Source organism: Numida meleagris, chromosome 2, assembly GCF_002078875.1.
Source record: "Numida meleagris isolate 19003 breed g44 Domestic line chromosome 2, NumMel1.0, whole genome shotgun sequence".
Taxonomy (NCBI): domain Eukaryota; kingdom Metazoa; phylum Chordata; class Aves; order Galliformes; family Numididae; genus Numida; species Numida meleagris.
The window spans coordinates 64,916,243-64,942,540 of record NC_034410.1 but is presented as its reverse complement, the minus strand read 5'-3'; the positions used below and the strand labels follow the sequence as shown (position 1 = coordinate 64,942,540).

The window sequence follows — 26,298 nt, the reverse complement described above, 5'->3', positions numbered from 1 at the left end:
CCAGAGTGCTTTTCATTACCCTGCTGCAAATGGGGTCTTCTGCCCAGTTCTTCATTTTGTGTCCCCACACCCCAGATATCCCCACAGTTCTGCTCTTACCCTCTGCAGGTGTCACCTGCCAGCGCCGGTCCTTCCACACGACAGCCCACCAGCCATACCACAAGGGATATGTAGCAACTCCCTCTGCATTCCAATTAGCTGTTCTCCTACCAAGCCATAAAAATGTTGAGCAGTGGGTGCAGAATGTTTACAATGCATATTCCACATAGTTTGATTGAAAAGACAAAATTCCTTCTCAAGGCCATATAATAAAACCAGGATGGCTTGGTGAGCGCTTTCCGTAATTTATATTTTTATTGTTTATTATTTTTTCAATTTCCCTCCTTCTGTATCTTCTCTGGGCCCCATGCATCAACATACCAATCTCAGCTGGAAAAGGGAGAGGAAAGCCACAGGCTCTTCCATGACGCTAGAGCCAGGGCTGTTCCTCAGGCCATCAAAGTCACTTGTGCAGCTGGTGAACTTTTGACAGGGCCAATAAGTTTTACTTGGGAACAAAAACTTGACAAATTCAATAAATATGCAGAAGTGCACAGATATATACAATATTATTTGAACAGCCAGTGTGTGGCTGGGGAGGTAATAACATTTTCTCCTCGATGTCTTTTTAGTCTGTTTTCAATTTTTGGCATCAACTTCCAGGAAAAAAAGAACCTTTGATAGAAGGAGAGAAAGACTATATAAATAGAATTTCTAGGCCAAAAGCTTAATTTTGGGAATAAGTTTCTCATTTTTTTTAACAGCTCTTTACTCTGAGATGTCCCTTTGTGATCCACACATTGTCCCATATGCCTTAACATTAGTGAGGTTTGACAGGACAAAAGGGTAACAGGAGTTCTAGTATGCTTTCCCTTTCCTTTCTCCCCTTTTTCTATATTTTTGCCTCTTGTGCTTATAAGCTAATTCTCCCTAATAAGCATTGAAATTAATATAATATGTATGCACTTACTCCATATAAATAAGAATCTTGTGATATCGAGAACTTTTTTGCCTGTCCAGTGTTGTTTGCAAAAGGAGGAATTAATATTTGTTGAACTACTAAATTGTTATTACTGTTATTATTACATAAAATAAGAAACTGAACCCTATACATCAGTACCTAGTTGGATGTCTTTTTTGCAGATACTCTCATCACCACAGTTTATTTTTAAGCCAATACATTTAACTATTAGCTTAGAATTAATTCCCTGCTATGTTTTTGGCCAAAAAAATCTCAGCATGTACCAAGGATGACAAATCACTATATATCCTTCAGAAAGCAAATTAAACCCATGAGAAAACAAACAAACAGAAAAAAACAATTACTCAAATACAAGTGAAAGTATTTATGAACAGCTTCTGTTACAGATGATTCTAAAAGCTTATTTTAGATGTAGTTGGCCCTAACACAGTTTTTTTATAATTATTATTTCTCTTTTTGTTAATTTTTTACTCACTTATGGTTTCATGTGGTGGGCTGCATATCATTCATAGCAGTGATTAGTAGATTCAGCATTTGGACTGAATCAATCAGTCCTAAGTTTCACTCTTGGGGAAGCTTTATAATATTACTACAGCTGATGAGGTAGGGCAGGTATTCTGCATATACAAGGGCTTATTCACATATTTTTTTTTAATTAACAAAAGTAATTTTCAAGGTTGCATGAGAATCCACATGACATCTAGTGACGTCAATTTTTAGGAGCCTGAGTGTCTAATCACTTTAAAAATGGGACTTTGGCTGCTAATGGCCACAGTTCTTTTGAAGTATTTCTAACTGAATATATTATCAACTTCTTAAGTCATTCATGGGTGGTGTGTAAATAGCTATACACAGGGGGACTGAGGGGCCATGTTAGGTGCCAGTAATAATTTTGTTGCTGATTTTTTTGAGACTAATGTAAATCTGATCATTTTAGCCTAGCCAAATAAACCAGCTGTTCATTCTCTGTGCTCCTAGGGTGGGATAGTATCAGAGCTGACCTACTACTCATTTTGTAGCCATCATTTCTCTTTCAAATTACACTAGATATTAAAGCATTTTCAAGGATTTGGGAAGTTTTGTTAAGAACCCCCCATCATTTTTGTAGGTATCAGCCCAGCGCACCCTTTTACAGGAAGCACGCGTGCACTCCTTACCTTCACTGTCCTCTTGGCTAGGCAGCTGGTAACCTCTCACATTCCTTGAAACCCCCAAGGACTTTCTACTCCCACCTCCTCCAGTTTGAATATATCTTCTTCAGGGAGTAGCCAGCAGCAAAATCCTCCCATTTAGTGTTGTGGGACCCCATTGGTGAGTCCCATTGATTTGTTTCCTTAAAATTTATGATGAGGCATCTAAGAACAGTGCACCAGAGTTCTCAATGAGCTCGTGTAGGGATGGTTCCTTTCCTCCTATCTCCCTTCCTCAAAGTTTGATTGTGCTGTTTCAGGGTGGTAGGGTTTTTTTGCAATCCCCAAACTTACCTGGGAAATTTCCATCAGCCTTTTTCACTGCTGTAAGTGATGGCACAGCTTCACAGTATTCCTATACACTGGACCTTTCAAAATCAAAATGCACCTTTCAAAGTCAACGGAATGATGGAGCAAATGGCCAAAAAGAATAGAGGGGCAAGCAGCAATTGGCAGAGCTCATAACCTGAAAACACTGGGCGTGTGTGAAGGGGCTCTTAACCTTCCCTACTTTGTTCTTTGGCAGGAATTGTTGCATCTTAGCTGTCAAATCTTAATATTGCAGTAGAGATCAGGAAGAAAAACATTCCTAAGTGCCACATCAATTGAAAATGTATTTTTTTAAGGTTTTTTGTCTTCCAAACAATTCATATTAGCTTCTAGAACTGAACATCCAGGGCAGCCTAAAAAGTCTTTCCAAAATGATAACATACTACTCTGTCATAATCAGTCATTAGCTCATGTCAGGACTGTATCTTCTCACCAAAATGAGAAATGAAAAACTTTACCATATTTTTGTGAGTAATGAAATGTGCAGCTGCAATAAGACTGACTGATTGCCCTCTGAAATTGACTGTGAAGTGTACACTGAGGTTTATCTACACTGTGTGTTTTTTTCTTCTAACATCAGTTTTCAACTGAGAGATTTGAAATTATATTTATATAATCCTCTGTATCATTCAAATCCAGTCCTTTGTACTAACAGGAAAGCCTCAGAGCTACAAATATTTTCCCCCTGTAAGGATTACACCTTTTTTTCTTTTACTTTCCCTGCTACTTATTACTAATTAAGTAGTTCTTGGGGGAAACACTTCCCGCCTATAATTTGAACTACAGCGGGGTAAATGAAACAGGCAAACGCTTGTCTTGACTAATTTTCTGTCATTAATCTTATTAAATTAGAAGAGGATTGCAAAGATAGCCCGAAACCACTACAGCGCTCATAGTTCTTTGCAGAATGCTACAAAGACTGCTGTCTGCAATGTGGGGGAAAAAAAAAAAGAGTTTGAGCACAGGAAAGATTTATTGTGGTTTTTATTAATATAAAAATACATGCACATTTGTACAGAAATATTCATTGCTTCCAGGATCAAAATTAATTCATGAAAAATGAATATTTTACACCAGCCATTTGGCTCTAAACACAAATTTTATCTTAGCTAACATGCCAGTTGGTGTTCTTAAAAAAAGATCACCCCAAAAAGGAGAAGTTTGCAAATTAGCTGTGAGGTCTAATGAGGTGAACTACTAGCAATGGCAGCAATAGATGAACTGAAAGAGAAGGGGATTTTGTTCCCTTTTTTTCCAACCTTAAAATGGAAGGTATAGTAGCAGAAATGCATGAGATTTGAAAGACTGCGGTAAGAATGGAAAGCCAACAATGTGCTGGTCATGGTGGAAGAAGAGCCATCAAAACAGCTGCTGTCCTCAGGTCTGCCTTTTGCCTACCAAACACTGCTGTCTGACCAATGCTGTGCATTGTGTTTTGCAGTGTTCAGATGAGGAAGAAGGAAACAGAATCTCAAAAGTAAATTAGAGACATTTGGAGCAGTGACAGGGGAAAGGAGCCCAGCCAGGCCAGTGAAGAATGCTGGCCTGGGTGAACCCCACAAACTAGGTCCTCACATAGGACAGTACCACTTTTCTCAAGGTTCTCTCAGACAATATATGGCTTTGTGATGCATTTTACCCAACTCTTCCAGCTGAGCTAATTTACTTTCTTACTGATAGAAGCTTTTATCTGTTGGCAGATCTAGTAACTGTTCCAGAGCTCAGGTTTGAAGATGGTAACTAATTATCTGATTTTGTACATTCTGAGGTGTGAGAGTTTCTCTTGTAGGAAGACAGGGTGAGAATTAAGTGCGGTATTCCATAAGAAATTCTTTCTCTTTTCCCCAAATGGGATGAAAATAATTCTCACAAATGCAGTTTGGAAAAATATCTGCTTTCATGTCAGCAGGAATGTTTTGCTTCTCTTCTAGTTTTCTATTAAAGAAAGAATCGTGTAGAAAGAATTTTTAAAGCTATTCTGAAAGAAAATACAAAATCTTTTTCTTCTGAAGGTGTCAAAGCTTCATCTTTCAATTTTATTAATACATTTTTTCTTGCATGTTGACAATAACATAACTTATTTGAAACTACAACTTTTATTTCCAGAACGTTTTGATTTTCACAGAAGCATTAATATTCTTTGAGAAAACATTTTCTTGTGAACAAAAACCTTCTTAAAAGGAAGCATTATCACCAAGTTTCACATTTTTTCAGCTTGAAAACATTTCCAACACACTGAAAAAAATGAAACCAGAAAAAAAAAAAGGCTACATAACATGTATTGTTTACTAAAGTCTCAGAATGTGGAGAGTCGCAATTTAGGTTTTTGAAACTTGAGCTCGGCAATGCTGGAATTGTAATACTAACAATTGTATTGTTTTAGATGTGTTTCTTTAGTGAAGAATTTGAAGGCCTGATTCATCAGAGCACTTTAGCAAATGTCTGAGTACATCCCTGTGTGGTAGCATAGTTGTTCTTTTGATCTAGGCACAAGGGAGCAGCTAAGCAATCCCTGAATCCTTGAATGTTTTGTTGTATCCAAGCTTGAGATGGTAGCAAAGGAACATACTATGAGTCATGTTTAAAATCTCCCTACAAGAGATTACTTGCAAGAGACAGGACATCAGTGGTCTGTTGTATGATGTCAATTTTGCTGTTTATAAAGCATCAAGTCAGATGAACTGCTCTGGCTAGTCATATGTATTGGCAATCAGGTCACAAATCTCTCAAGTCCAGCAAATGCTATCTATATTAGCTTTGGAGAATAACAAAATTTTCCTAAAATTTTACTTTTAAGTAATATGCTGATCATTTTCTAATGTGAAAATATTTTCTACCAATATACTTTTTGATTTTTAAGGGGTGTATGATAGGATTTTTTTCCCATAAACACTTTGGGGTCTTTAGCTGCTAATGATATGCAATATTTTGTAAAATCCTATTAGTTCTTTATCTTTAGCTCTCTATAAAGGTTAAGTAAGGGGATGAAATGCATATGTGAGTTCAGTGTGCTTTTGTGAAAGGTTTCATTTATAGTTGATTTCTTGGCCACCTCAAAAATATCCACACTTTGCCTTGTTTGCAACTCAGTTACAGCCATTTGGACCACTTGGTCCTTTGTGGTGCTATTCCCTCACCCCCTGATTATCCGGACTCCCCTGGGTCACTCACTGCCCTCCTCACACCCCACCAAGTACCTCGGCTCCTCAGAAGATCCTATATACCCATGGATGTTTTAGTAGCTTGAAGCTTGATGTCTTACAGAATAGTTACAAGAAATGGAAAATAATTGACTTCTCCACAGTCAAAGAGGAAAAGGAGCATTCATTACAGCTGATGATAAGTATTATAACAGTAGTGATTTGCAGATATGAAATTAGCTTTAAATTAAATGGAAATCCAGACTGCAAAAGTTCTTGAGGTGGAGAACCTTTTAAAGAAGCAAGCTTGTGAATGCATTTGAAGTGTGAACTTCTCAGTTCTGTGGAAACTTCTGAGGCTGCTGATAGGTGTTCAGTCACCCAGCACTGGGTTGGCAATGATCTTGCTGTAGAGGCTCATTGCCTTCAGGCTCCAGGACCAACCCTTTGTCAAAAATCTACAGTTGCCTTAAAGTTCTGTGCTCCATCACCAGCTAGGATCTGCTCCCCAGCCTCCTTGAATTTAGCCCAGCCCTGATGAGACAAACTTCCTTTAATTCTGGTCCCATTGCATTTCTCCTGAAGTACACAAGGCTGTTTTCTTGTCCACTTGCACCCTAAGGAGCAGACAACTCAGTAGTCCATGTGGCAGGAGCTATCCTAAACCACAACAATGTGAGGATTCCCCATGTCTCTTCAATCACGCTCATGCTTCAGCATAGTCTGGCATTACATTTCCACATTAATAATTCTGACTGCAACTTGGCTACAAATTAAGAGATGTGTTGGTATTTTTTTTTCCCTTTCCTTAGAAGAGGAGAGGGGGAATTGCTTGGCTAACTGGATGTCTTTCTCCTGGTGTCAGGTTGGCCCACACTATCCCTTTTATCAGCAGTATGGTGTCCCAGCTGTGAGCACTGAGGTGCCAGGAGTAATTAAAAGTGCCGTTATCAAGTTCTACTTTGTTCACAATGAGAAGCACTTTTTTCCTTGTGAACTTTTCACATTACTGGGCTGAACAAAAAGGGTGGAGTTTTCTTCTGAAGTTATTTCTATTGTTATATAACTTTGGTAGTGACAGTAAATGAGTCTTTACTGGCTCGGCTGAGCCTTCTGGAGACTGTTGGGTGTTAAATGGAGTTCTCTGCTCAGTGACCTCCAACAGCAAATGATGTCTCCTGATCTAAGCACTTCCTGTTGCTTTACTGGTGATGGTTAGTTTTCTATTAAGCTCATTTGAGTCCTGCACATTTTTACCCTCTGCCCTTTAAAGGGAGGGACTAATGTTAGTTTTGGCTTCTGAATGGAAACTTTACAGTGCAGGCTTCAACAGAGCAACTGTGAAAGAGAAAGAAAGAAAAATTAAATTATAAATCATCTTTAATGTCATGGCAAGACTATCTACAGCTGACTTCACCATGGCTATTATCTGTTGGAAATTATTTCAATATAAAGTGTTCCTAAGCATCCTACAGGCTTCGCTAGACATCCAAAAGTCATGAGTTTTGCTTAAAAAAAAAAAAAAGTGGGATTTAAAAACTAGTAATAATGCATATTTGGTATTTCCTTCTGCCTTTTGGTGTTTCAACCTCCATGGGTACACAGAGGTCACATTGCAAACTCTCTTCCATAGCCCTTGGGGCTAGAAACTCAAAAATGAAGGCTGAAATTGTCAAAGAATTAAATTCTTCTGGGAGCCTGGAGGAGAGGGCAGGGGAGCAAAGAAAAATCAAATCTGTGGCAAAATCCCAAGAACTGGTGGCACAGTTAGTAAGAGGAAGGCAAGGGGCAGTTGTCTTTCATTGCTGGTGACTGAAGCTAAATAGTCTAAATCTCAGTGCTGATTTAAATTATATAGATTTTACTTGAATACAAAATATAAAGAATTTCATCACTGATTTTGTGCCAGGCTGGTTCAGAGTCCCATGGTATACTCAGAGGCAAAAAAAAATAAGGAGAGGATAGAGTTTCAGTCTTAACTCTGCATTTTGTACATTCAGTGAATTGGTTTCAAGATATCGATGTATGTTCCTAAAGGTTTCGTCCACAACATTTGTTCTGGGAGGGAGCATTGTCCTCAGGCTTCCTGGCTGCAGTCTGTCCCTTCCAAAGGCAGAGCCGCTCGCCTATCAAACCGCGCCTCTTTTGGCAGCCCAAAATTTTAGCCCAGGACAGTTGCTAACCAAATAGCCCAGTGTGCAACCAGATCACATAAATTACAGCAAGTTTCAGGCTGTTCAACACATATGAAAGTAATTTAGACAAAGGAGCTGACTGTAATCTCACAGATAGTGAGTACTGTTTACAGTACATGTATGTGAAGCGCCATGTTGAGCTAAGACTGAAAATTCAAGAACTGTTTTTGTTTTGCTTTTCCTGGTTAAACGAAAATTAGATTATGTAGCTTAATGCTGTTCAAACAGAGCTTCTCTTCCATAAAATTAACAGATTAAGGTGTTCCTGAAACTAGTGGCCAAAATACAAGGATTAAAAATATTTTAAGAACCATTTTAAACAACTTTGAACCAATCCACAAATGAAAAGGTTCACTGTCATATTTATTTGAAGATACATGAAACGTTCTGAAATCGGGAAGTTTTATTTTCCCTTCACATTATGTGTTTAATTTGGAAGTCCTGTATTTTAGACCTTCCACTGATTCAAAAACCAAAACAAAGGGACTTCAAAAGCCATTGTTGCTCCATTCAAGTCTAAACTCTGCCTTTGTTCCTATAGCTAATGAGTTTATACTGTCCTGCAGGGAGAATTGACACCAGCCTCAAGTAAATGAAAGCAGGCCAAATGTTGGTAAGATCAGAGCACTAAAGTAATTATGGGTTGATTAAATGTTTATCTTCTTTACAGGTGGGAAGGAAAGAATGAAAATGAAGTAGGGCGATGCAAAGAGACTGGCAAGATTCATGTGACAGTCAATCACAAGTACTACAGACCAACTGAAGTGGTAAGAAAATGCCCTCTCTTAGCTTTGCAAATGAATAATCCAATCACTCAGCCAATAAATTGCTGCATTTGGCCAGCAGTCTGTGAAAACAGCTTAATTGCACTCCTACTGCTAGCTTTTAGAGCTCTAAATTAGCTTGCTTGCTGGACCCCTCACAACCAGCTACCCGGGAGCACGCAGCACTGCAAGCGGGTCTGGCTGCCTTGCCGTGGAGGTGCTGCTCTGCCTCTGTCACCCTCTCTGAGAGGCAGAGGGGAGGCTTAGCAGGGTGACATGTCACCCCGAGGGAAACAAAACAAGGTACAAAACAACTTCTTGTTCCTTTTAGTCCTGAATTTGTATGTGGTCAGCTCTCCTCCGGCTACAAGAAGGGGAAAGCAGAAGGAGGGTACAAATCGATTGGATTTTTGAAGTCCTCCTTTCGTGTTTTCATGACAGTGTCTTAATTCCATCCAGTGTTTATCTGCTGCTCAGCTTGGATCTTGGCAATGAGGTCATCACAGAATTGCAAGCATCCTTGTGTGTTTTGCTTTCCTGGGTACTTTGTGGGGTCATACTTAGTAAACCCTCGTTCACAGAACACATCCTCGTCCCAGGAGTGCCTCGGTGAAGTCTGATAGGTGTGCTCCAATCACCCACTGAGCCTCCTAGGAGAGAAAAAAATCTACTGCCAGCTCAAGCAGGATGGTGGCAGCCTACAAAGATGGTACAAGATGGAGCCTGGTTTCTAGACACAGTGGCCCTGATTGTGTGATGTGGGTGTGCCCAGGAGAGGATGTTCTGCTCTCCTGGGGAGAGTGTTATTGGCCCTGCCCCTGCTGATGCAGCATTGCCTGTCAGTCAGCCTGTTTGAAAGTGCTGGCTTCAGCTATGTGATAGAGCTAAGTGTGCCGAGCACGTTTGTCTTGAGACAGGCTGCAAGGCGGGAGTGGGGAGCTCCATGTGTTGAAGTGGACATCGGTTCTAAAGAGGGAATTCAGAGGGGAATAGAGACTTCAGTGCTGTGCAAAAAAGGGTTTGGTCCACATACCAACATCAAGCCCTAGGAAGTCATTAAGAGCTGTCCATCATTCTGCGCTTTGGTAAGGTATCAGGACGATAAGGACACAGAGACAAAAGGACTTGCCAAACAGGAAAAGGACACTTGACCCAACAAGTCTGTGCTTTGTGAGACCCGCTTTCCTGCTTTGTCATACTTCTCACTGACAAGTACCTATTCTTCAGTATCCACTGGTAGCTGCTCCGAAGCCCTCGCCGTAGTTCCACCTTATTCGTGTTCTCAGACTTCTGCTGAAATAGTATTGCCCACAGTCTTCTATTTGTCCTTATTGGTCTGTTTTGGGAACACAATTTTTGGATTTTTCATTCAGCTCACTATATGCTTGTCCATTTTGGGACAGTATGTAACAGAGGTTCTTCAGGAATGCTTATGCAATTGCTGATGGGTCCATACATGAATACAGGGACATATCCAGATATGGAGTGCAACATGCCCTTCAAATAGCACTGCATGTAGTGTTTATCTACTCTGTTGTAGGCAACTTGCTTTTCCCTTGGGCTCTCTTCCGCTGCCCCCAGTTTGCACTGCATTTAACGTGTTCCGACTTAGTTCCCATGGAAGCTGGGAAGGCCATGAATCTGCTTGAGCACAAGAGGGATAGAAGCACAAAAAATATTTTGAAGTACCTTTGTCTTAAGGAACATGCAGATGAGCTGTTAGTAAATTCCTATGTGAACAGAGACAGGGCGGAACCTATTACATGTTGTCACAAGCTTGTTGGAGGATACAGAATTGTTATTTTTCAGTCTGTGAAAGGGCAAGGGTTGTATCTTTGTTGTATCTTTGTCTGGTTTAGTTCCAAGCTAGCTTAACCTGTTCTGATTTACAGCATTTTATTTCAATTCTTACATAAATGAAATCTGTGGTATCTACATAGTCAGAAGCTGCAAGGCATGTGTGTCCAGGTAGTTTGGGGAAGACCACTGATGTGTGGCATGAAGGAGAAGGGGCACCAACTATAAAATCTTCATTGTCTTCTGGGTTACTCTTGACTGGTTACAACAAACTGGTTTCTGAACAGTTCTTTATGGTTTCATGCTGACCACATTTCTTGAACAGTTTTGTCAACCATATAGCTTCTGAAAAGAGATTTCTTTGGCAATAGTTTTCCCATGGGAAGCAGTGAAGATACTCATTCTGATTATAACTTTCATTTTATTTATTTGATGCAAAGAAGGTACAGTCTAAACCCTTAAGTATGCAAGTTTCTCAAAGGTGGTAAGATTCAGAACTGAGTAGTTTTTGAGCCTGTTTCATGCACATGGAAGAGTGGAGCGAGGCTGTTCCAAGACTTTCAGCTGTCGGTTTGAGTGCCATGGTTCTTGGCAATCAGCCTGGCATCCGCTTCCAGGAACCAAGTTTTTATGCAGAAAAATGTAGACCATCTCAGGATGGGTATCCAGAATAACTTTTTTCTCTTTTTGAAATATATAGTATGGAATTATTTCTGTTCCTTATCAAGAGAAAGCAAACTTCTCTGTTTCAGTCAGTTACAGCAGTACAATTCCAAAATGCCAGATCCAAATCTAATCCATTTCCAGAAAGAAAGTAAATGCCATGAGAGAACTGAAATGGACTGGTGGCACATGTCCCCTCCCACCATCCTCGCTAAGACTGCAGAAGTCAAGAAAGCCTCAGGTTGACATTTTCACGGGAGGCTTAGCCAGATCAGTTAACAGGAATTCTGCTGTTGAATCCTAGCTGATGCAGAAAATCTGATGCTTAGATTCTCATGTCTTATTTGGAAACGTTTCTGTCTGTCTCTCTAAAATATAATGCGGTACTCTGGAAAGTGAAAATAAATATCATTTAATCTTGTATACAGTCAGTTCTGACAGTGCCAATACATTCATTTGAAAACATATTTGTTTTTTTAGTTAGCGATCCCTGGGGTCAAGGCCTCCCATTGAAAAGCTTAGCTGTACTGAAGAAGAAACCTTGAAATCTGAGACTGTCTTCTGGTCAAACTGAGTAGACTCTTTGAATGGCTTGACTCTAAATCTCTTCACTCTGCTTTTGACTGCTTTGCGGTCCCCTGATATTTACTGTCCTTGGGAATTCTTCCTGCTAATGCCTCTTAATGCCTGTCTCTCTCCTTCCCTTCTTCATTCTTTCTGACTACAAACCTATTACTGTCATTTCTTTCAGTTTGTATCGTATTCCTAACAGTATTCTTTTTGGCTTTTTTTTTTTCAGTTGTATTTGGAGACTGTAAACTGCTGCATGGTTTGGTGAAAAATGAATACATTTCCTTTCATAAAATCAGCAGTTTTCACAGGAGCTTCATCACAAGCTTGCTTTATATACTAAGCTGATACAGTGTCAAATATATTTTCATGCATTTCGTAGGTGTTTTTTAGCACATGGCTGGAAAGGCTGTACTTTACGTTCATTTGTTGCTCTTGGTGTGTATAGATAAGTTTTTCACTACAGTTTACTCACCTGTAAAATTTAGGTCCTTCAGAAATCATGTCACCGGACTTTTCCATTTTTGTTACAATCAGAATATTCAAATAGCAGGTAGGCAACTGAAGTCTGTACTCGGATTCAAATAATCCATTTGCTTTACATTAAAAAAAAGCTATTTTTAATTTTATTTTTAAAATTTTTAATGAAATTATGAAATTCTGTGAGCCATCCAATTCAGTTGGAAACAGGCAGCCCTGCAGCACAGGATGTTGGAAGCGTCCCATCTCTCAATCCCTAAAGTTAGGTGATTTTTAGAGAATTTGGGCCTGTCTTTAATTCTTCTTATCTTTCAGCAAGATAATTAATATTAACTTGCTGTTCTTTCTTCCATCTTATTTACATATATTGGGGGAAAAAAAAAAAAAGAAAGAAATGATCCCAAAACGAACAACAGGACAATGATATTTGAAGAATTCAAATGAGATGATCAAGCAGGTATTTCTCTCTAAGAATTCCAGTCATCACTTCTAATGAATTTAAGTATGTTGAAGTGTTTGAGTAAAATTGCTTCTAGTATTTTTGCATGGCAGATATTAAGCTAAAAATTTTTTCTGGTGTTTGCTTCATTTTGTTGCATTTTACCTCTACAATTGAAGATCGACCCCAGGTCTCAGTGGTGCATCCTCTAATCAGAGAATTTAAGATGTAAATTATTAAGATGTATAGTTAGGAATTTAATAAATTCTGTCTTAATTTTTTTTAAGGGAAAAAAATGTTCTAACAAACCTTCAATCATATGAAAGTGTTGGGTTTTTCATCTGTATCTAATGCTCTGCAAGTGTTACAGGGAATATTTCTCCTCCCCTCCCACCTGCTTCCGTGGGTGTCCTACAGCTTTCTTAGGGTGAGGGCTGCAGGTTATATTCATGCATCACGTTTGTTATGGACTGACATGGATGTAATTCTGAGGATGTACGTACATCAATGCAAATTTCCTTCCTTTATGCAAGTCCTAGAAGCTCTGTCACAATGTGATGCTAATGTTTAAGCACACTCATATGGCCTCTTATTATTATTCTTCAAAGAAAAACAGGTATGCTAACTTCTTCCTTTTGTTACATGCCATAAGCAATTAAGTGTTTTTCTCCCCGTGCTCTTTACCACTGATATAAATGAAACTCCATGCAATGTTTAGCAGAAAAATTCATAGCAGCAAAGTGTCCAAGGATGCTCTGTCCCCTTGGGATTATTTCTTTTGAACTGCTCTAAGAAATTCCATATCCCTCCATACCAGGTTGCTTACTTTTCAAAGGATGGCTTGTCATATCTAAATATCTACAGAAATTCCCGTAAAAAGAAATTTACCAGGTTCTCTCTGTATTGCTTACACTAAACTTTACATCTTTACTTAACTACAGTTGGCCCTAGTTGCCCTTTTTTACTCTTTGGAATTAAGCAGAACAGCTTTAAATTTCAGTCTCTTCAGATGTTTTTTTAAAAATTCAGCTCCATGTTTCCCATGTTTCACAGGATTCCAGTAAAAAATTCCTTGGGGCATATCACATTTTCCCAAAGTCAGCTTTCTTAAAGGCAAAAACATTTCTGAGCTCCATCTGAGTGCTTCTGCCATAACGAGCATTTAGGATCTAATGAAACCATGATCACAAAGCCCTGACTGCCTCACACTTCCACTTCAGTTTCCATACAGCTTCACTTCCTACTCTTGAGTTCAGAGCAGCTGTGCCTGTAAACTGTTCAGATGTCCATATGAGGAAACACGTGCTTCCCTTCCTCAAGGATCTTTATGCTCATCAGTGTCAATATGTAGCCTGTATTAATACTCACAAAAATGAAGTGGGAGCATTCAAGGAAGAATAATCTTCAGATGGTTTTCCTGTCAATTTTCCTTAGTAGCAGCCAGGTGAAGGAGTTGCTAGTGGCCATAGCTCTGACAGTCTTCTTCTGCATTTGGTTTTTTTGTTTGTTTGTTTGTTTTTCTTGTTATGAAAATGTACGTCAGCATCTGAAAACTACTGCCTTGGTAAATGATTGCCTCTGTTGTCCTTAATTCTCCTCCAAGCTGGCTTTGCTGCTGTGTCAGCCAAAATACTTATATCGTTCCTTACTTCCGACTCGATATTATCTCTGTGTTCCTTTGCCACACTCTTCCTTTTCTTTGTCTCTCCTGCTAATAAAACCTGTGGTAGAATATTTATTTATTTATTTATTTAGCTTTAGCTACAGGCCTTACATGCCAGGCCTTTCAGAGGTATCCCTGAAAATACACGTCAAATTCAGCCAAGTAAAATAATGATTAATAAGAACTTCTCTCTGTGTGGCCTCTCGAAGGCACTAAGCACTTAACATACTTCAGATGCTTCTCAACGAGCATGAGAAAGAGGTAAAAAGTAGTATTGCTGCATTTCTGCTTGTGACCCATGAGTATGGCAGGGAAGATGGGCTGTGCTGTGTGAGGGTGTTAGGGGAGAGCTGGTGGCACTGTGCTTGGCACAGAAGCTGCCATCTCTGGTGTCCATAGGTATTCTTCCACAGGGATCAGTCCACTTTTTTTTGTCTCGTCCTGACTTTGTTTTTGCTAGTAGTGCCTTGAAAGACAGGAGGATCATTTTTGCTCTCAGGCTGTCCCCTCAGTAGGTCATCTGAGAACCTTATCGAGTTCATGTCCAGCCTTGCTTGCCGACCTGTTTAATTCTCTTCAAAGACCTAGCGGGAGCCCTACTGCACTGCCTTTTTTTTGGGAGCAGCTACCTCTGATATAACACTCCAACACTCCCACACACATTTCTGACTTTTCACTTCATAACTAGTTCATTACATCAGTATTAGACAGCCGCATCCAGTAAAGGAATCCCTCTGGACACTTCTCTTTGCAGTCCTCATCTGCAGCACTTTACTCAGTTGCTTCTCTTTGCGTCATCCTGCTCCTCCTCTGCTGTGCCTCCCACTAAATATTTCTCTGGCAACTTCTACAGCTGGCTCTGTTCCCCCTCTTCCTTCACCACCTCTTTCCCTGCTGTCATTCCTGAGGTTTTGAAGCCAACCATGTGTCATCTGTGACCTTCACATCTTCATTGATCTTCCTGAGAACATCGGCCTGTCTCTGAGTCTGCTCTCTGATCTCTTAATACCACAACTATCCCACAAGAGTAGCCAGGGGAAGAAGGTGTCTTTACCTCCTGGGGTCTGAGCTGGAGTAGCTTTACACTCTGACTGTTGCGCCATATGTGCATTTACAAGATCTGTAGTTTTTCATCAGAAATGTTGGACTGAAGAAATGAAAATGAAATCTGTGACTGACTTTGGGCAAAGCAATTTTCCACTGTGGGTAGGTGAAGAGATTGCAATCCCATTGAAAAGCTTGCGTAAAGATAAAGCTGTCATCCAGGCAAAGGGTTGGTGGTTTTAATTCATTGCTCATTTTTCTAAATGATGCTGACACATAGCAATTAGTGGCAATCTTGGATGTGACAGATCCAGGCTCAACTCCTGAAAACAGATTTTTAAATTAAACTTAGTTGACTGGAGGATTAAGACTGAGGGAGAGGTGAATGAGGATAGAAGGCTGTTTAGCTCCTTAATTAGGTCCTGATTCAGCCAAGCATCCAAGCAAGTGCTTCACTTCAAGGGCATGAATACATAATAGGGACAGTTTCCATACTCGGAGCTATGGGCATGCTTACGTGCGTTGCTGCATCTTAATGTGAAGCAAAGCAATTCATCTGTGATGGGAACTAAGATGGTCAGCCCAAATGCTTGTGGGAACTAGGGAGCTGCCAGCTGATTATTCTTGTTTGCTTGCCCCATGGTCCATGAGCACAGTACTCAAGAGAGGAGGTACTGAAATATTTTCTTTAGCCAAATTCTCTTAGGATGGCTTTGCAGGCAAGAAGGAATGAGACCAAGTTCATTTAGTTTTAATCAACTGCTCCTGCAATGCTGTTTCCTGTCCATAATTCTTCTTTGCTGTCCTGACAGTAGGGGTCTTACTACCACCTCTTCACTTATTCATGCTTATTCATGCACAGAAAGACTCTCCTTATCTCACCTCTTATCCCTTTGCCTCCCCCTTCTCTTGGCCTGCCATTTGGCCTCCTCCTCCCCCTTGTTATCTCTGTCTGTTGTCTTGCCTTGTTTTCTTATCGCCGCCTGTCCCATGCCTGTCTCACACAAGCACTCCCTGTGCTCCAGCAGCTGTGGTGGGAAATGCAAAGCCCCTAAAGGGAAGTCACAGGGTTGGGAGAAAGCCTGGATCAGGCAAAAGCCACAGCAGAATTCCAGGCTCAGGCTGCACCAAAGACACATTTGTCACAACTGCCAAGTATTCTGTCCCATCAATGCTTCCAACTACCTGCAGCCTTTTACCTACAGCCCTTCCCCATTTCTTATCTGACACTAGGTGTTCCAAAGAGCTAAACTATGGTTCAGACCATGTTTTGAAGTGCCCAGTGTCGTGGGTGAGACTCAAGGCCTGGTGGAGCACTCAGCAGGAAGCTGTTCCCACCAGGGCTTTCCAAAGACCTTGATGTCAGAGGTGGTTTAGGTCACTTACAGACCTGATTGCTTGTTCGCGTGCAGAAGTGGAAACATGTCTGAAGACCTGTCTCCCTTTTAGAAGCAGTTTATGTTATTTTACAATGGGATTTTAAAAGTAAAAGTCAAGCAATACGTTAATAATACTGCTGACATTGTGACTGTGGTTCCCACCATGTTATAACCTTCTGAGTATACTCTGCCAACACATTTGCAATGGTTTTAGAGTGGCAGCATAGCACCATAAATGACATGATTTATATGACAATAAAAATGGCTTTTGAATACAGCGGATATGAGGCAGAGGTGAGGTTTCCTCCAGCAAATCTGAATTAGACTCCTTTCTCTCCAGTTTCTCCAGCATTTTCAAGAGCTTGCGTGCATTATGCTGTGTTTTATTTTATGGGTGAGTGGGTGCACAAAGGAAGAGGACAGCCACAGACTTCTAGCATGTTTCATCCAAGAAGCCACAAGATGGTTTTAGTGCTGTAAAATAGCTTCTGCTAAGTTCGAGTCAGCAGATGCCTTGACATCAGCCTTTTCAATATTGTCTTCCAGTCAGCTTGCTGGGAACATAGCTGGGGACAGCCTGGTTATGCTGTGGCATATGGTATTTTTCCTGTTTGAAGGATGGTACTTCAAGCTACCAATTCCCAGTATCCTGCCCCACCTCCTATAGAATGTATGTCAGTGTTGCTTACTTGTTGCTGAAGTTGTTATTATAGAATCACAGAATCATTAAGGTTGGAAAAGACCTCTAAGATCATCTAGTCCAAGTGTCCACCTGCCACCAAAATTGCCCACTAAACATGTCCTAAGTACTACAACTGCCCTTTCCTTGAACACCTCCAGGGACGGTGAATCAAGGGATGTGCAGCTGTCCCTCTGAGGGACACCTCAGGGCAGTGGGGAAGGGCCAGTGGGAAGGGGCCATATGGACAAAATGAAAAAAACTAATCCATAAATAAGCAGCCAGTTCTGAGGAAGCAGGAGAATTTGGTGATTGATATACCAGCGCTTTCATTTTATGTTTTCCAGGTATTTTCCAGGTACTTTTCTTCTACTTTCTTCTTCTAAATAAGTTATTTGAAGCTTATTCCTCTAGTAACTGTAGAGAGTTTTGACTTTACCCCAGAGGTGCAAGGAAAATGCGGAGAAAGTATTCTGCTCAGAAGAAAAGCAAAAAATAAAAAATAAGAGAACAAAACAGTTTTTTCAGTTAGTTCTAATGAAAACCTAATATGCACGGGGGACTGCTTTTTTTTTCTGGTAGTAGTCAGGCTTGAATCAGATATATCCTAGAGGTCATCTGTCTCTCCCAAAAAATCCACAAAAAGTTTTTCTTCAGACCCCCTTCTATTTCCTTCGCCGTTAACAATTTCTCTCAGAGGGGCAAATGGTTGGCAGGAAGTGGAGCTTTGGAACTGGTTGTTTACAAAATAAACAAACCTTCACTCTTGCCCTCTGTCACTTTTGAAGTCATCATTTGTAAATTAACGACTTTGTGATGGAGGCAATACAAGATGGGACCTCCTTTACTGTTGCCACCCTATGATGATGATGATGATCAATGCGGAATCACCTTCCCTACCTTCTAGTCTCGTTCCACTAAAAACCTGTAGTGATGATGTTGCCCTTATCGAAACTTGAAGGAATTTAAATTCTGTATCACTTTTAAATATCCCCCCCTCCTTTTAAATATCCCTTTTAAAAATCCCTGCTCCCTCCCTGGAAGCATTCAAGGCCAGGCTGGATGGGGCTTTGAGCAACCTGGTCTAGTGGGAGGTGTCCCTGTGTATAGCAGGAAGGTTGGAAGTAGATGATCTTAAAGGACCCTTCCAACACAAACCATTCTATGCGTCTATGATTCTATGATCCTTAATACTTCCCTAGTGTTTAAGAAGAGCTTGTGTGTCTGAGTTGCAGGGGAAACCGAGCCTGGTAGGTCGAAGCAACTTCTTAAAGTTTGTTGTTGAATAAAATGCTAGAAAATGAACTTTATGGCACAAGTATCTACTGTAGTTATTATGAACCAGGAAATGGATCTTCATACCCATCTTGGATGCTCCCCAGATTGTCTGATACCCCAGCTGGATGGGTGAAGCAGGAGACAGTATTTATCTGCAAGGCGGGAGAGACTTAAACATTAAAAAGCTTTATGCCTAGGATTAGCTGGAATTTTTGCTCATTCCTCACATATAGAGTCTGAGCTCTCCAAAGCAGACAATATGAAAAATATTAACAGGATTCAAGAAGACATTAGTAATAGATTAAGAGTGTGTGCCTCCCCTGCAAGACTTTTTTTCTTGGTTTTTTTTTTTCCTTTCAGACAGAAAAGTCTGAAGGTGAGTAGGTGAAGTCAATTTTAATAATTCACAGACAATAATACATCTATTTCTCACTTGACAGAGCTAGTGTTTAAACTACTCGTATTGCCTGGCATGACATAAAACAGGATCAGTCACTCATCCCTTTGAAACATCTAACCGGGCTTCATTTAAATTTCTTCCTTCCAGCATTGCCAGTGCATTGTAATAGTCTTGGTAGAGCTCACAGCTGACTTGTGACTTCAGACTTTATCTACTGGGTTGTGGTTAGGAACGGAGTACGACAGCACCATTCCTCGTCAGCTCTTTCTGTACGCAATGACACAGAAACCTCAGTGTTACAGATAGACACTGAAATTCAAAACAGATTGCTTGACTGCTGAACAGAAATGTCTTCTTAAATGACATTTTCTTCTTGGAACCTTGTTCAGTAATTTTTGAAAACTCTTTTCCCTTCATCCAGACCACTGAACTCATACTACTCTATAGTCATGCTTCATATTGAATAGCTGTAAGGGGAAGGGTGGATTAATGATAATGAAAATTAAAAAAATGTTTTTTAACATAGGATGCCTGCCTGCTTTTTTTTTTTTTTTAACACTAATCTGTGACAAGTTCATGTTTATAATTCACTACATCTGTTACCGAGTTAGTGCTTTGCAGACTTCAGTTTTACAAATTTCCAGATTGGGTGACTAGGAGTTGAATTGCTTTTGTTTTTATTTTTTCTTCTGAGTGACCCATAAAATACTACACTTCCACCTTCCGATTTAGGAAGCAATAGCATGTATATTAAAGCCTCTTTACAATAACAAAGGCTTCTGACTAAAGCAATTGGCTCCCACTGTAGTTTTTCCTTAGATAACAGTTGTAAATTCCTAAACCTCTAGTCTTTGGCAGCATTTCCTTCTTGATCCTAGTTTCTCTTTCCATGTGTTGCGGGAGATTAAAAGGTTGGTTATGAAGGTGAAATAGGAAACAGAAGAAATGTGAGGTTTTCGGAAAAGCTCAGGTGAGAGTGATATGACCAAGTTTGCTCTGTGAAACAAAGCCTCTTGGGGCCTCTCCTTACGGCGCAGCATCACTGCTGATCACATGTTGTGACATTCACTCCTCACTCTAAACAATTCTTCTGTAGTGCTAATGCTGTATGGTTAACACAGTCTTTTATCCTGCACATAGCTGGCTTAAAGGGCTTGCTGATGACTATCCCAGGTAGTATTTAGGTTTTTCCATGACCTTTCTTTCTCTGTCTCCTTCCCAAGGTGCTCTGCAAGGTATCTCTGCATTTCACATGTTTGTCAGAGACTTTCTGCAAGGCTCCTGAGCTTCAATTAAAAAACCGAAATGAATCTTGACTGATGAAGCGAATCCAAAAGAGACAGGCAGCTCAGGGACTGTAAACAAAAAGTTGGCATGATTAGGATCTGACTAGCCCTAAAGGTAAGCCACCCACCTGTATCATAGTTCAAGAGCTGTGTGGCATAGAGAGAGCAAGGGAAAGGTGGACGTGGGAGTGAAAATGCAGGAAAGCACATTATTCACTACAGTAGAGATTCACAACAGTGAAGACTTACGTGCACTTGAAGAACAGCCAAAGGGAGTCGGTGATGGATGACAGGCAGTTTGTGTGCCAGAATACTCACAAGAAATATTCTTATTTTTGCTTTCTAGTATTCGCAACCACAATTAGTTTTACTTTGGCTTAGCTGCTGGATGGAGTTTTTTGTTTTTTTTTAAAAGACCTAATTAAGTTCTAAAATATGGCTCTGTGAAGGATTTCCTACTCCAGACTAATGCTTGGAACAATAATCTTTGATACCTTTGGTACTATAGCTTGCTGTGACTGAGAATACCCTGGACGCAAGCATCTACATCCAGCAGTTGCTGCACCTCAGGAATTGCTTGCAGGAGAAGCAGGTGTTAGGAATGAGAGCCAGGGGAGAAAACTCTGGGAAGAGCCCACCACATGCACAGGTGTGTGAGAGGTGGCAGCTGATGCGCTTGCTGAGGCATTTGCAAGGATCAGCAATTATGTGCCAGAATTCGTCAAATGGGTATTTTGTACATTAACACATAGACAGCTGACTGGAAAGTTTTGCAACAGCACTGGAACAGCACATCTGCCATTCGTATTTCTGTTACGAGGGCCATATATAAGTTCACATAGAAGTTACGAGGGCCTTGGGTGAGAGGGACAATGTAGAGATGGGACAAAGCAGTGGGATTCACTGTCGCTTTTCACGGGAACTGTCAAAGATTGTCCCATCTACAGTGGTGAGTGGAAAGGGTTTGCTGAACAAGTATGGCCAGTGGTCAGATTGCCTGTGACTGCTAGTGACAGAACAAGCTAAATACATTAGAAGTAAATACACCCTTAGTTTGTCTGTCAGTTCTCCCCTTGTTGCTGAACGGCATTTAATCTGTGAAGCTTCAGGAAATTGTCCGTCAGGTCTTCCAATGCTGTTCTTTTAATGCCAGTGCTGTTTGCAGTTGTCTATGAAGAAAACTTCACAAGATACTGAGTACACTCTCAGACATTCGGTGATGTGAAGACTTTCTCAGAGGTCCTGTGTAATCAGGCAAAGACAGTTCCGGACATTGGCACACTTTGGCAAACGTTATCATACCTGTGTCTCTCTTCCAAAAGCCTTAAAGGCATTGTTGAAACAGAGGAAGGAACTTTTTAGCAAGTTCCTATGTGGGAAAATATCCATTTAAGTTCAGGATTGCAAATGTGTGAATACCCAATTAATTTTTTTATGTTTCCCTTTCATTCACTGTTACCAACTGGCCAAATCTTGACCTCCTCCAAATCAGTACCGTCTAAATGGTTATGGTGATCTCTGTAGAGGTGCACGTTGAAAACAGGCATTCATTTGATATAAATTATTGTAATGTGGGCTATAGTCATATTAGAGAAAGAGCTGGATAAGAAAAGGGAGGGTTAGAGTTTTCTGTAAGAATACCAATTTGGACTGTAATGTAAATGGGTTGAGACAATTTGACAGTGCACTGGTGGAGGTAAACAGACTCATTTCTGTGGAAGGGGTGTTGACAAGCAGTGATTTTTGGGAAGACTCCAGACAGAGTCCAGACACTGACTTTAGGGATTTAGGCAATATAAAAATGATTATTAAACAGGAAAAAAAAAAAAGACATTTACATCAGCTGTGCCTGTGTTTTTGTCTTCCTTTTTTTTAATAGACATTTGTTCTATTAAACATTTCCAGAAACACTTGTACTTGTAACACTTGTTAAGCCTCACACTGTGAAAAGAACTAATATGCTTTTTTTGATAGACTCTTCCTGTGTTGCTTTTCTGTCAAATTGAATATGTTTCAGCTGCTTTAAATATAAGGCCTCAAGCCTGATAGAACTCACACAGACCTGAACTAAAATGACTGCATTGAATATCATGGTAGTAAGTGACCTTGCATGTTCACATGGCTGTAAGCATAGATGTAGAGATGGCTAAGCTAAATTCCAGGCACGCTGACAAAATTGTTTGCTCATCTCCCAGATATTGTCTATTCTCATCCCCCAAATTCATTGTACTTTTGCCTAATAAGGTGATGCCTTGGGGAGGGGCAGCTTACAAGCATTCTTCTATTTCACTGGTTCTTTTTCACCCCTTCTCCAAAACATCCCAGACAAATTCCTCGTGATGTACTCTCAAATCCCTCCTGAAATCTCTTTTCTTTGATGTCCACAAAAATCATTATACTACTAATATGTGCATCATGGTGAGCACTATTGGTTTGTGTTGTTGTATCCTCTTAGTGTCCTATATCTCTATCTTTGTTGTGCCCTGCTTCAAATCCTAAGAGTGCATGCATGCTGCTTGAGCTAATGAGCTGTGTTGAGTAAAGAAAGCAAGCAGGTTAAATTAGCTCATCTGAAATGCTATGTTTGTCACAGTAGCAGTAAGGCTTGGTGTTATTGGCTAGCTCAGCAATGTGCAGCATGGCCTCAGATTATGAACTCTTTGGGCAGGAGAAGGTCTTTTGGTCCAGAGTTTCAGCAGAAGCAGAGCAGGAAGATGCTTGTTGATGGCAGAGGTCTTTAGGGACTTGTAATGATCACGGATATATCTTGCTTTAGTTTAGAGGAATGTCTTTGGAAACCTACTTATTACACCTGTTAAGCTTCTGACCCATAAATGCAGATTTCCATCTGCATGCAACAGCTGAAGTAAGCAAACCTGGTTCACTGGCTGGATAACAGACAGCATTTCAGAGTCTTTAGACTCCAGGAGCTCATTGTCTTACTGAAAACTCCTTGGATACCATTTTCAAATGTTTTACTCTCTTTTCATTAGTACTTTCCACTCTTTGGTGAATCAGTGGAAGCCTGCTCTGAAATGCTAAGCCCTTCTTTCTTTGTATTAGCATTTCAAATTAATGGTCTGCAGTTGTAAACTCACGTATTTGTGCTGACACACTTTTATTAAGGTCTCGTGTCTGTGCCTGCAGTTTAAAGAAGATCCAAAGAAAATGAGAGTTTTTGACATAAGGCCATGATCTCCTCTATTGGCTCATTAGCCAAATTTTACAAATATAACCTGAAATAGGGAAAAAATGTTATGACATAGTGGCTTGTTGGCTATATCATATGAGTGTTATACTAGTAACTGTGTTACTATAAATGTCAAACCGGTGTGTATTTTTGGCAGTTGCAAGGGATCTTCACAAACGTTCCTGGAGGCAGAAGAGAAGGCTCCAGGGAGACCTCATTGTGGCCTTCCAGTACTTAAAAGGAGCTTAGAATCAAGAGTGAGACTGACTTTTTACACGGGCAGATAGTGATAGGACAAGGGGGAACAGTTTTAAACTAAAAGAGGGGAGATTTACATAAGATACTAAGACGAAATTCTTTACTCAGAGGGTGGTGAGGTGCTGGCACAGGCTGCCCAGAGAAGCAGTGGGTGCCCCAACCCTGGAGGTGCTCAAGGCCAGGTTGGATGGGGTCCTGGGCAGCCTGAGCTGGTGGAGGGCTGCCCTACCCATGGCAGGGGTGGCTGGAACTGTGTTGGGTTTGAGATCCCTTCCAGCCCAAGCCTCTCTGTGATTCTGTGCTGTTACCCCTGTATTCAATTATCTATGCTTTCTGATGCTAGAAACTGAAACTTTTCTGTGGGGTTTGAGAACACATTTTCATTTATGCGGTGAACTTGTTATGCTACCTCTACATTGCAATGTGCCTTACAGTAGGGGGTCATAATAATAATTTAATATTACTAAATTACTTGAGCAAAGCATCAGGTATCATCTTAATTCTGCTACTGGTGCATGGCTTGTGGAGAGCATGCAGTATTTTTGCAGGGATGAGCCTCATCTCCTGACCTGTTTCTTGTCAACATGTTCTTCTGCAGAGTGACTATACATCTCTATTGAGATACACTGTCTTGATATTGATTTCTTTCCCTGCCTTTCCACTTTAACTCACTGTACTGTGATCATCTAATCACCGTTTTACCATATGACCATTAATTATTCCGATATTTTCCTTCTTTCCCCACAATTGCCTGTTATCACTCATTTCTACCTTTTAAAATGTATTTATTCATTTCATTTTTGCGCAGCTTTTATTTGTTTGAGTTTGCTTGTTTATTTTAAAGAAATATGAGACCCTTGCCCCAAGACTGAAATTCCCCAAATCCAGGATTGCTTGGGCATTCCCTGACTCTTTTGCACTTACCCTATTTCTGCCTGCCCCTACCCCGAGTCCCACTGATCACCAGCACCTACTGCTCTCTCAGCTTCTGCTGCCAAGCTAGCTGAACACAAGCTTCTTCTCAATCTTTCTGCAAAACAGAACTTTAGATCATAGACAAGAAGATGTCTTTTAAAAATCCTCAAGAATCCTACCTTGTGCTTACCAGGCAAAAATGAAGGAGTGAGTCCAATACTTTTGATCCGCAGATATTGGTAACACTGAAACAGAACTTGATTTGGTGTTCATTCTTGATAAGACGCATGTGCTGTGCACATACATGTGCTTTCTCTCTTCTCTGTTTAAACCCCATTTAAACAGTGCTCGGTGTCTACTGGGAGTTGTCATCCATTTGCAGCTCTGTCATGAAGCAAACACCAACTGGAGGGACTGCTGTGCAGAATGCTTTGTAGCCAGCTGGACGGCGGAGGAATCATAAAAGAGGGAAAAAGGGATTCGTGAGGACTGAGCTGGCATCTTTCAGAAAGCGTTTCTTACATTCTTTAATGAGCTAAAAAATCTGTGTATAGTTTCTTATGCATGGTGAGGGACAAGGTTACAAAACAGAAAACGACAAAACCACAGACAAATCAGTACCTTCTCAGATTTGCTTGGTAAGTTATTGCACATGTTTTCCATAGACTGAAGACTGAAAGCACCTATAAAAACCTGCTGTTCACTACATAGATAGAAAATCAACATTGTTTATTCTCTATTGAAGGAATATTTTTCTCCTGCCAGAATCACCAACAGTATGAATATTTTTCATTACCTCTCTATTTCTGATATAGTTACTTTACCCATCTTTAAAGGTCTTGTCTGTATTTGTGGAAGGGTATCTGAAGCAGCACAGATGTTTGGATGTTTTCCATTCTTTTAATTCAATAGTGAAATAGGGTATACTTACAGCTTTTCTGATTCTGTGCTGTAGGTTAACACTCCTGGACTCTCATACTACTGAGTAGTTGCCCAGAGCGTTATCCTAGCACTTCTGTAAAACAAAGTGCTAGCTATTGTTAGTGTAGGAAACCATAGAATTTTTATGCAGGAATTTTAATAGGGAACACTATTTCAATAAATACCTCTGTTTATGGGTATTTGCTAGTGAGGGAAATGCTAAAAAAGATGCTAAGCAGTGACAACTTCAGCAACAGAAACGATAAGTTGCATTAGATAATTATAAGTGGTGAATATATCATAGTTGTTAATACTATTATTTTTTATTGCATTGGTTTCCTTGGTGTTCTTCCCAAAAATAACAAAGTAATTGGGATCTGTGTTGTAGCAGAACAGATCTAGGGAATGTTTGATGATGCTATGAGTTACAACCTGTCTGCAAAGATATTTGGGTTTTGGCATATTTGAGTCAAGTACATACCGTTATTTTCCCCTTCCTGCTTGTAGCCATTTGCCAAGGAAGTGTACTCAAAGGTTAGTGAAATGAGAACCTTGGGAACAGTTGTTAATGGAAAATGGGAAGAAGTAGCCTTCCCAATGGTGTACCTCCTCTTAGAAAATTATGTTGAACTGATACAATTGTAAGCTGTGGCCCGTGAAACAAATCTCTTAACACTTCAAATATAAAACAAATGA

General features: G+C 40.2%; 1 protein-coding gene across 1 annotated transcript in view; it reads left to right on the top strand.

The window, feature by feature from the left end:
* GMDS (GDP-mannose 4,6-dehydratase) overlaps positions 1–26,298 on the top strand; it is a 407,121-nt gene that overhangs the window by 324,821 nt on the left and 56,002 nt on the right. Inside the window, exon 9 of the mRNA XM_021386284.1 lies at positions 8,547–8,643. Within this exon, the coding sequence (XP_021241959.1) occupies positions 8,547–8,643 (97 nt within the window). The remainder of the gene's footprint in view (positions 1–8,546; positions 8,644–26,298) is intronic.